This window comes from Toxotes jaculatrix, chromosome 15, assembly GCF_017976425.1.
Source record: "Toxotes jaculatrix isolate fToxJac2 chromosome 15, fToxJac2.pri, whole genome shotgun sequence".
Classification (NCBI taxonomy): Eukaryota; Metazoa; Chordata; class Actinopteri; family Toxotidae; genus Toxotes; species Toxotes jaculatrix.
This window is the reverse complement of record NC_054408.1, coordinates 25540741-25552504: the sequence shown is the minus strand read 5'-3', so window position 1 is coordinate 25552504 and position 11764 is coordinate 25540741. Positions and strand designations below refer to the sequence as shown.

At 42.0% G+C, this 11764-nt stretch overlaps 1 protein-coding gene across 1 annotated transcript; it reads right to left on the bottom strand.

The window, feature by feature from the left end:
- Window positions 1-8070: 8070 nt before the first annotated feature.
- Window positions 8071-8997, bottom strand: LOC121194503 (olfactory receptor 13C5-like). Its single transcript, XM_041057424.1, has one exon. It carries the CDS (start codon window positions 8995-8997, stop codon window positions 8071-8073), a length of 927 nt encoding a protein of 308 aa, XP_040913358.1.
- Between the last annotated feature and the right edge of the window lie 2767 nt (window positions 8998-11764).

Below are 11764 nucleotides of genomic sequence, written 5' to 3'. Positions count from 1 at the left end.
AGCAATGGCTTCTCTCTCTCCTGCTGTCTCTCCTGCTGTCTCTCCTCTCTCTTGCACGGTGTGTGAGATGTTTAGTTACTCCTCTGCCTCCTTTAGCGATAATGGTATGTGTAATAAATGTAGCATTTTTGTAGCATTGGAGGCGAGACTTAGGGAAGTAGAGGCTCGGCTCCGCACCATAGATAATCGCCCCGCAGCAGCGCTAGCTAGTCAGTCCCCTGTAGCTGATGCGGACCAGCCTAAATTAGCTACAGCTAGCCGTCCTACGTTAGCTCCTGTCAGCCGTTCCCCGGCAGCTCCCGAGCAGCCGGGAAGCCAGGGCGGCTGGGTGGCAGTCCGAAGGAAACATAGCATGAAACAACGGCCCGTGGTTCACCATCAACCGCTTCATGTTTCAAACAGATTTTCCCCAATCAGCGACACACCCGCTGAGGAAAAAACTCTGGTTATTGGCAGCTCCATTTTGCGAAATGTGAAGTTAGAGACTCCAGCGACCATAGTTAAATGCATCCCTGGGGCCAGAGCGGGCGACGTTGAATCGTATTTAAAACTGCTGGCTAAGGATAAACGTAGATTTGGTAAGATCGTTATTCACGTTGGCGGTAATGACACCCGATTACGCCAATCGGAGGTCACTAAAATTAATGTGGAGTCGGTGTGTAACTTTGCCAAAACAATGTCGGACTCTGTAGTGTTCTCTGGACCCCTGCCCGATTTGACCAGTGATGACATGTTTAGCCGTATGTCTTCATTCCGTCGCTGGCTGTCTAGGTGGTGTCCAGCAAACGACGTGGCCTTCATTGATAACTGGAAAACTTTTTGGGGAAAACCTGGTCTGATTAGGAGAGACGGCATCCATCCAACTTTGGATGGTGCAGCTCTCATATCTAGAAATATGACAGATTTCATTAGAAAACCAAAGTCATGACAACCCAGAGTTGAGACCAGGATGCAGAGTTGCAGTCCTACACGCTTCTCTGCAGTTTCTCTAGAGCTGTCACCCACCCATGATTCTCATGATTCTTATTATTCCTACCATTCTAACGATTCCCTTTATCCTATAGAGACTGTGTCTGCTCCCCGTCAACAAAAAGTGCATAAATTAAAAAATGCAAGAGGTGTTACTCATAAAAACCTCAAGAAAATTTATACTACAAAAGCATCTGAACCTAAAAACACCACAATCAGATGTGGGCTATTAAACATTAGATCTCTCTTGTCTAAATCTCTGTTAGTGAATGATTTGATAATGGATCAGCAGATTGATTTATTCTGTCTGAGCGAGACCTGGCTGCAGGAGGAAGAGTATGTCAGTCTAAATGAGTCAACCCCTGCTAGTCATATTAATTATCACATTCCTCGAGGCACAGGCCGAGGAGGAGGAGTGGCAGCAATCTACCACTCAAGTTTATTAATTAATCCTAGACCTAAGCCGAAATATAGTACATTTGAAAGCCTTATCCTCAGCCTCTCACATCCAAATTGGAAGACAGAAAAACCAGTACTATTTGCTGTGGTGTATCGTCCACCTGCTGCTTACTCAGAGTTTTTGTCTGAATTCACTGAATTTTTATCTGATTTAGTGCTTAGTACGGATAGAGTAATTATAGTGGGCGACTTTAATATTCATGTCGATACCCACAATGACGGCCTTAAGACTGCTTTCTATTCAGTATTAGACTCAATTGGCTTTTTACAAAATGTTAACAAACCAACTCACTGTTTTAATCACACCCTTGATCTTGTACTAACCTATGGCATAGAAGCTGAATATTTGACAGTATTCCCTCAGAACCCTGTTTTATCTGATCATTCTTTAGTAACATTTGAATTTACAATAATGAACTGCACAGCATCTGAGAAAAAAATTAACTACTGTAGATTTCTGTCTGATAATGCTGTTATCAAATATAAGGAAGCTATTCCATCTTTATTATCTCCGCTGCCATGTGCCAGTCTTACAGAGGGCAATGGCCTAAACGTTACTCCAGCAGATATAGACTATCTAGTTGATAATACTGCTGCTTCATTGCGTTCAACCCTTGACTCTGTTGCCCCTTTGAAAAAGAAGGTCAGTAATCAGAGGAAGCTAGCTCCATGGTACAATTCACAAATACGTACTTTAAAGCAGATATCACGAAAGCTGGAAAGGAAATGGTTATCCACTAATTTAGAGGAATTACGCCTAGCCTGGAAAGACAGCTTTATAATGTATAAAAAAGCCCTTCGTAAGGCAAGAACTGCCTATTACTCATCATTAATAGAGGAAAACAAGAACAACCCTAGGTTTCTTTTCAGCACTGTAGCCAGGCTGACAAAGAGCCATAGCTCTGTTGTACCATCCATCCCTCTAGCTCTCACTAGTAATGACTTTATGAGCTTCTTTAGCAACAAAATAGTAGACATTAGAGACAGAATCCATCTCATCCTGCCTACAACTGTTAATGATGTAGGTATGTCTAGAACAGCATCTTTAGAAATGTCTGCCAGTCCTGATTTGTCGTTAGACTGTTTCTCTCCCATAGAGCTAGCTGAATTGACTTCAATAGTTTCTAAATCTAAATCATCAACATGTCTTTTGGATCCTATCCCGACCAGACTTCTTAAAGATGTGTTGCCTTTGATTGGCACTCACATATTAGATCAGATAAATCTCTCGTTGGTTACAGGATATGTCCCACAGGCTTTTAAGGTTGCAGTTATCAAACCTTTACTTAAAAAGCCTTCTCTGGACTCTGACATTTTGGCAAACTATAGACCTATATCCAATCTCCCCTTTAATTCTAAAATTCTTGAAAAGGCTGTTGCAACTCAGTTGTGCGACCATCTACATAGGAACGGTTTGTTTGAAGTTTTTCAGTCAGGATTTAGAGTTCATCATAGCACAGAGACAGCACTGGTGAAAGTTACCAACGACCTTCTTATAGCATCAGATAATGGACTCGTCTCTATACTTGTCCTGCTAGATCTTAGTGCTGCATTTGACACCATTGATCATAATATCCTATTGGATAGATTGGAACATGTTATTGGGATTAAAGGAACAGCACTAGGCTGGTTTAAATCATATCTATCAGATAGATACCAGTTTGTCCATGTTAATGATGATCCCTCCATATATACCAGAGTAAGTCATGGAGTTCCACAGGGTTCTGTGCTTGGACCGATACTGTTCACCTTATACATGCTTCCCCTAGGCAATATTATCAGGAAGCATGGAATAAATTTCCATTGCTATGCGGATGATACCCAGCTATATTTATCTATGAAACCAGACGAAACAGATCAGTTAACCATACTTCAGGCATGTCTTAAAGACATAAAGGCCTGGATGACCTGTAACTTTCTTCTTCTGAATTCAGACAAAACTGAGGTTATTTTGTTTGGTCCCAAACACCTCAGAAACAGTTTATCTAATCATATAGTTACTCTGGATGGCATTCATTTAGCCTCCAGTACGACTGTGAGGAACCTTGGAGTTATTTTTGATCAGGATTTGTCCTTTAACTCACATATAAAACAAGTCTCTAGGACCGCCTTCTTTCACCTGCGCAATATCAGTAAGATTAGGAACATTCTGTCGCAGAGTGATGCTGAAAAATTAGTCCATGCTTTTGTTACTTCTAGGCTGGACTACTGTAATTCCCTATTATCAGGATGTCCAGTTAACTCTCTAAAAAGCCTCCAGCTGATCCAAAATGCTGCAGCGAGAGTACTGACTGGAATTAGCAAGAGAGATCATATTACTCCTGTACTAACTTCTCTTCATTGGCTTCCTGTAAAATCCAGAATTGATTTTAAATCAAACCTCAATGGCCAGGCTCCTTCATATCTCAAAGAGCTGATAGTACCATGTCATCCTAACAGATTGCTTCGTTCCCAGAATGCAGGTTTGCTTATGGTTCCCAAAATCTCTAAAAGTAGAATGGGAGGCCGAGCCTTTAGCTATCAGGCCCCTCTCCTATGGAACCAACTGCCAGTTTGGGTTCGGGAAGCAGACACCCTCTCTAATTTTAAAACGAAGCTTAAAACCTTCTTGTTTGATAAAGCTTATAATTAGTTGTAGTTACAGTCCTAGTTATTTATTAAACTTATAGTTAGTCACAATTATCTCTATAGACACTGTTACAGTTAAGGATATAGCCCTTAGTAGGGCTGGCTCAGGCAACTGAATCATCCCCTAGTTATGCTGCTATAGGCCTAGGCTGCTGGGGGACATCCCATGATTTACTGCGCACTTCTTCTTCTTTCTCTTTCTCTCCTCAGACCCACTCTCAAATTTATTAGCCTTTATTACATGTCATTAACTCTGTGTCCTCTCTGTCCCGTAGTCCTGTGTTTGTTTCTCTCTGGTCTCTCTTTCTCTGTACCTTACTGCAGGTACCTCTGGCTCCGGAGCTGCATGTCCTATGGTCCTGGCTCCACCCACCTGCTGCTGTTTATTGTTTACAGTGATCTATTTCTAACATGTTTAATGTTCCGTTCTGCTACAGATAAATATTTGATTAATATTCTTTGCAAACTGTAATGTAAATAATTACCAGTCATGACAGCTTTTTGCCTCCGTGCTCTGTTTCATAATTCTAATCTGCTGAGCACACATTATCCAATAACTGTTCACTAACTGTAATGTAAATACTGACCCACATTGTCTGTATTATGCTGCATGTCTTTCTCCCCCTCTCCTCCATTCCTAGCTGTCCTATCTTCCTCCTTTTCCTCCTTTCACCCAGCCCGGCCATCGGCAGGAGGGTCCCCCATCTGAGCCAGGTTCTGCTCAAGGTTTCTTCCTGTTAAAAGGGAGTTTTCCTTGCCACTGTCGCCTTAAGTGCTTGCTCTGGGGTCAGGCTCTGGGTCTCTGTAAAGCGCTTTGAGACAATTTTGATTGTGGAAGGCGCTATATAAATAAAATTGAATTGAATTGAATTGAATTAAATGTGTCAGTGCAGGGGAATGCTTCTGACAACATAGCTAACCAATATGCAGAGTCACGGCTGTGCTGTTGGTCTTCGTGCTCAGTCTGTTGTCGATGGTCACTCCCAGGTACCTCCACCACCTCCACATCCCCACCAAGGATGCAGAGGGGATCTGAAATCAATCACCATCTCTTTGGTCTTGTCCACATTAAGCAGCAGGTGACTTCTTCCAGCCCACTCCACAAATCTGTCCACCAGCCTTATGTACTCCTCCTCTCGTCCACTTCTTCTACACCACACAACTGCAGAGTTGTCAGAAACAAGAGAGCTCAGACATAGTGATGGTCCTCTGACACCGGAGGCTCCGACACATGCGCGGTAGCTCATGAAGCAGTTGTAACAAACCACTGTGCCGAGGTGTGGTTTGGTCACGTGAGTACTGACGCTTGAAGCACTTGAGTGACGTTCAAAGCAGGTGACTGCTTCAGACGTCATACGAATCACCTGATTGGTTCGGTTTGTCATGTGAATCACATAGCGGGGTTGAATGTGTTCAGGGATAGGATAGCTGTATGTAGTGGCAGTCATTGGAATTTTTCTTTGCAGAGTAGGTTGGTTTGTTACAGTTGTTAGGTGTTTTGAGAGTAGTGTTGATAGCATATTTTTTGGAGAATCAGTGTAGATAGAGAAATAGCTATATAATATAAATTAGATATCGATAGAGTTATATAGATAGGTATATAGATATCTAGTCCTAAATAACGTTAGATATAGACAAGACATATAGAGTCATTACATATGTGTGTGTGTGTGTGTGTGTATACGTATGTATGAATGTATGTATGTATATAGGGACACCCACTGCCCTGTTCTTCAAGCACACCCTCTTAACCCACTTACACATAAACCTCTTTGCCAACCAAGCTGAAAACATACCATGATATAATCTATATTTGCACCAGTACCATGTGAAAATTACATCAGTCTGTATTTGTAGACCGCATCTCATGAATGTACCAGCACCATTTCAGTGTTTCACAACACAAAATATAAGTGAAGATTATATAGGGTTACAATCAGCCATGCCTAATAACAAACATGGTCTTCTATTATCATTATTATTATTATTGTTATTGTTATTGTTAATCCACTTGAAACCACATTATCATCTGGTGCAGTCAAACAGAAAAGTACTATTTATCTAGCTCCATGAAAGTCAGACGTGTGTGTGTTTTGGTTAGGAAAAATCACGTGATTTATGGCGCATGAACCACTTTACTGCTTCATTTGGTATCAAAACCCTGTCATTGCTTTAGTTGTCTTGCAACAATGTAGCGTGGGTTCGATTCCCGTCAGAGCTGCGTGTTATTTAGCTCATGAATTAGACTTGTTTTAGGATAGCTTACGATTCATAACACAAAATATCAGGCCAAGTATATCGCTGTTTCCTACAATAATCAGACGTGTCAAATAATATAGCCTATGTATTTAATATACATACATGTAGTGTAGTCGAAAAAGAATGTGCATGGCGAATCAAATCCCAAGCAATCCATGAACCAATAAATGATACATCTTGATTGCACTTCATTTTATTGACCGCTAGATGTCCTACCCGAGCACTGTGTCATTGAAGCCTCAGGTAATGAACCATTGTTTTGAATCAGGTGTTGAAGCTTCAACAAAGCCTCAATCAGCCATCACTACTCAGACGTGTCAGAGTCGTGTCAGTGACACGACTCTGCATTGTACTGAAAGTCAGTGGTGTATAAGGTGAACAGGAATGGAAAAAACACATTGCCCTGTGGGGCTCCAATACCACTCACCACCACATCAGATAGGACACGACCCAGACAGATGAACTGTGGCCTGTCTGTAGTAGTAGTCAGGTAGTCAATGATCCAGGAGGTGGTGGACGTGCCGACACCTATCAGCTGCAGCCCCCAGACATGGTGGGAAGGCAAACTGTCACGGGTCTAGAGACGATCTCACCTCCAGCCTCAGGTGGGCCACCATCAACCTCTCCAACACCGTCATCACATGGGATGTGAGGGCAACTGGACGGTAAATCACTGAAACCAGGACAAATTCTTGGGCACAGGAAGTAAGCAGGAGGTCTTCCACAGAAGCGGCACCTTCTCCAGGCTGAGGCTCAGGTTGAAAAGATGCTGGAGAACAGCACACAGCTGGCATAGCACAGTTCCTCAGTATCCTGGGCCTGATACCATCAGGGCCTGCTGTCTCTTCACCTGGCCAGTCGTCACAGTCAAGCGGGGGGATAGGGGGAGACTGGGGTGCTGGTGGGGCGAGGTGTAGTGAGCTGTGGTCCCATGGTCTGGACTCACTGCAGGGGGGGGTGTCCACCTCCTCACAGTTGCTGTGGACACAGGTTGCCACTGGACAAGAGGGACATACTTTGGTGTGAGCAAAACAAGGTTGTGATCTGACCTGCCTCGGGGGGAGGGCGGTGGCTCTGTATGCATCACGTGCATTTGTATCCAGCGGGTCCAGTCTATTGTAACGAGTGGAACAGTCCACATACTGGATAAAGTTTGTGAGTGTTCTGTCCAAAGTAAAGTGATAGTAAAGTCCCCAGTGATCCCCATGAAGGTATTTGGCTGCTGCATCTGCAGACAGGAGACGGTGGTGTTGATGGCGTCAGCAGCAGCTGATGGGGGGCTGTGGACTGTGATCACTATGGTGGTAAACTCTCTTTGCAAATAATAGAAATGCTTTGGGCTACAGAGACGTTCCTTCACACAGTAAGACAATAATAAAGTAAAAAGCATCCGAAGCATTTGAAGAAAAACCTGCCATTTTCCTACCACAAACCAACTACCACACAGACAGACGCAGACACAGGCACAGATACAGATACAGACACACACACACACACACACAATCTTTCTTCCTCAGTTTTCTGAGGAAGAAAGATTGTTTTCTCTGGAGTCACAAAAAAAGGAACAGTAAATATCATTGTTACTCAACATGTTTGGAGAACAAAGGCAGACTTGACAAAGTTGAATAAAAAGACAGAATAACTACAGAAAACTCATCAGTCATGAACCATAAACAGGCTCAAGATCCTCTTTACTGTTTCCATAATGAACAGTTACAGTAAAATGACTGTACATTATTCACCTGTGTTAATACATCAGATGATTTTGGCTGAACACAACAACCTTCTGAGGTGTTTGGAAATTTCTTTCATTTTCAGTCCGTATATCAGTGGATTAAACAAAGGCTGATAACAAACTGTTTGTAGTGTCATTATTAAACGAGCAGTTTTTGGAAAGTTGGATTCCACTCGAGCTATACTGGCATCATATAGACTTAAAAGGCAGAAAGTGATTAAAACCAGCAGGTGAGGTAAACAGGTCTCTGCAGCTTTTTTCCTGACTTCTCTACAACTTCGATAGGATATTATAAATATCTTTGTATATGTGAAAATTATGAAGAGCATTGGGAGGATTACAAGATCTAATAAAATGACCACACCAAACATAGTAATGAATCTTGATCTCACACAGTGAAGCTGGTAAATTGAATTGTTACAAAATATTCCATTTAAAGTAAAGTTACACAGTTTAACTTCAGCAGTCGCTATTGCAGGGACTGCAACATGTAAAGCAGGTACAATCCAAGCTAAAAGCAGCAAAATACTCACAGTGGTTTTTCTCATGATAATTGGATATTGCAGAGGTTTACATATAGACACATACCTGTCATAGGCCATGGCTGACAACAGTAAGAATTCTGAACTGCCTAAACAATAAAGTATAAAAAACTGAAAGGGACAGGCTGAATATGATATGATCTGTTCTTCTGACAAAAGATCAATCAGAAGCTTTGGGTAAATAGTCGTACTGTAAAGGACACAGTTCAGTAGCAAAGCTGCAATGAAAATGTACATCGACTCATGGAGGTTTCTGTGAATCACGATAAGGTACACTATAGTAGAATTACTGCAGATTATTAGAATATAAACTGTAAATATAATCAGAAAATAAACATATCTGTATTTGTTAACTTCCACATACCCGTTAAGACATATGTATGTAACATTTAACTCATCATCCATGAATGTTTTCTCAAACTAAATGTTCAGTGATAAAACAGGCAGGCATGTAACCACTGTACATGAATAATGATCTAAAAAAGAAAAGTCTCACTGTAACAATCTGGAGTGTCTCATTCATTCACAGATACCAGGCCTTGAAATGCATTTGATGAACGTTCATGTCCAAAGTTCTCAAAGTCAACAGTCTGAGTCTGTGGAGAGTTTTTATTAGGTTGCTTCAGCCTCCATGGATCTAATTAAACACTCCACCAAAATAAACTCTAATATCTCAATCTTCATCAAACTCTGGAGGCCTGAAGTCACAGAATGATTTGACCTCTCTCTAATTTGAGCATGTGCCCCATTACGCCATTGCTTCAGCAGCTGATTTAGTTTCAGTCTATTGAAAATGTGCATTAGTTTCAGTCAAATTTTAGTCTTTTGATTTCTGGTAGTTTTAGTCCAGTTTTGGTCAGTGACCTGTTCATGTAATTTTGTTGTGATCTGCCCTAAAGGCGTCTGTTTTTTAACAGATTTGGATTTTTAGATTATGTGGGACTATTGTGGTTTCTTGATTTCTTTGGGTATTGTCAACCCTGCGTGAGTTGTGAATTCTTTTTGGGATATCTGTTAATATTATGGAATGTCTGTAGACTCTGGTTATAGTTTCTTTTGGGTGTTTTTCAGCAGATTATTCTTTTTTTCTTGTTTGGTTCTAGAGCTTTATAGTAGACTTCATGGTTCATTTTGTTGTTGTGTACACTATTACATTCTTGAGGTTTGTAGTATTCCTGGGTTTAGTCTACAGTCCTTTTTTCTTGTCTTTTGTTTCCTGGGTTTGCTCTGTATTTTCAGTATTGTTTAGGAAACCTTGTCACTCTTGTTTTGGTTTGTGAGGTTTGGTTTAGCATTTCCTGTTTTATTTTGAAATCCTAGTGTGTGTATCTTGTCTTACTCTATTTCCTTTTATTGTCTAGTTTCCCTCCTTTGGCGATTGTCTGCCCCGCCCTAATTGGTTTCACCTTTTGCTTTCTACCCTTGTGTATTTAAGTCTTGTGATTCCCTCGTCCACTTATTCAGAAGCTTATTTTACTCAGAAATCAAAGCAGTACTGACTGGGTCTTTTCCTTTGGTGTTTTCCAATAAAACCAAGTCAGCGAAGAAGTTTGATGCACATGCAATCTCTATGGGCTTTTCGAAACAATTTCAATGCCAGCTTATACGATTTGTACGACTTGCATTTTGTCTGTGATTGAGTACATCTACTTAATCAGAGGACATCAGTTGAGTAGTTGATCCTTCAGCATGAACCAGGACACTTTCACAAATATGTGGCCCAGTCACCTCCAAATGTGATCTGAGTGATCAGATCCCAATGCGTCCTCAATGTATCTTGGGTGCATTCACTGTACTCAGAGCTGTTAATGCCAGATGTGAACATGTCCAGTAAGCCTCTGGCCTACTTGTACAGGACTCTGTCCCCACTTCTGTAGGCAGTCTCCTTGGCTTGGTTGGCACACTTCTTCACAAAAGTTCATGTATCATGTCCCAGTGTTAGTCAGTCTTTCCAGGTTGCCAGTTGCAGCTTCAAGAACACTTCAGTCAGTTCAGTCAAAACAGTCTTGCAGTTCCTGCTTTGCCTCACAGGATTTTTCAGAGTTTTGACCACAGGCTTTGCAGGTCTAGTTTCTGCCAGCAGTTTGGAATCAGATGAACTGAGCAGTGACCAGAGCGCCCCAAAACTACCCAACCACTAACTTTGTGTCTCCAATATCTCCAATACTTTGCTGCTGAGCTTCTTAAGCTCTGCTTACATCTGCACAAGCCCCCACCACCAGCTCTGCTCCTACACCCAGACATCTTCCTTGTGCCGCAATGGAAATACGTTCACCATGGCTCCTGTCAGAACTTTGAGTATGACAAATAGAACTCCATCAAGACATTCTGGTCCACTGCTCAACATCCACCGAGGAACACCGGTTGGCGAGCTGATCCACAGTGTGCTAGCCCACCTAGCTAGGTCGGCTAACACGAATGACAAACTCAGCAGCACTATTATCAGTTTTAGTCTTCTCAACATCCGCTCACTCACGAGTAAGTGGCATCTTGTGCAGGATGTCCTCGGACAGAGCCCTGGGGCCCCTGCTGTTCATCATTTACCTTCTCCCCCTCGGTCACATTTTCTGAAAACGTAACATTCACTTTCACTACAATGCGAAAGACACCCAGCTCTACCTTTCAACCAAACCCAATATTACACTCCCACCTTCCTCCCTTACCAATTGCCACCTTGAAATAAAATCCTGGTTCACCTCAAACTTCCCCAAATTAAACAGCAATAAAACAGAACTTCTTTTAATAGGCACAAAACACACCTTAAGCAAACTCCATAACTTCTCTATTCCCATTGATAACTCCTCCATCTCCCCCTCTCCTCAGGTAAAGAATCTGGGTGTCATCCTCGACAGCACTGTCTCCTTCACCTCCCACCTCAATAATGTCACCCGGTCCGCCTACTTCCATCAACCGTCTCTGGCCTTCCCTCACTCCTCACTCCACTCAGTCGCTCTGGAGCTCACCTGACCTCCGTAACACTGACTCACTCCCACATTTCATTTCAAATCTAAACTCAAAACCCATCTGTTCAGATTAGCATACTCCCTCTGACCAAAACCGCATTGTCTATTTTAAACTGCATTGTCTTTTATTGTTGTTATTTAATACTGTCGTTTTTTTCAGCCTTCAGACCCAGGGATACCACAGGTTTAACAACAGCAAGAGCCAACCT

Coding starts and splice junctions, on each gene's coding strand:
- LOC121194503 (XM_041057424.1), bottom strand. CDS start 8,997: ATGGATGATGAGTTAAATGTTACATACATATGTCTTAACGGGTATGTG.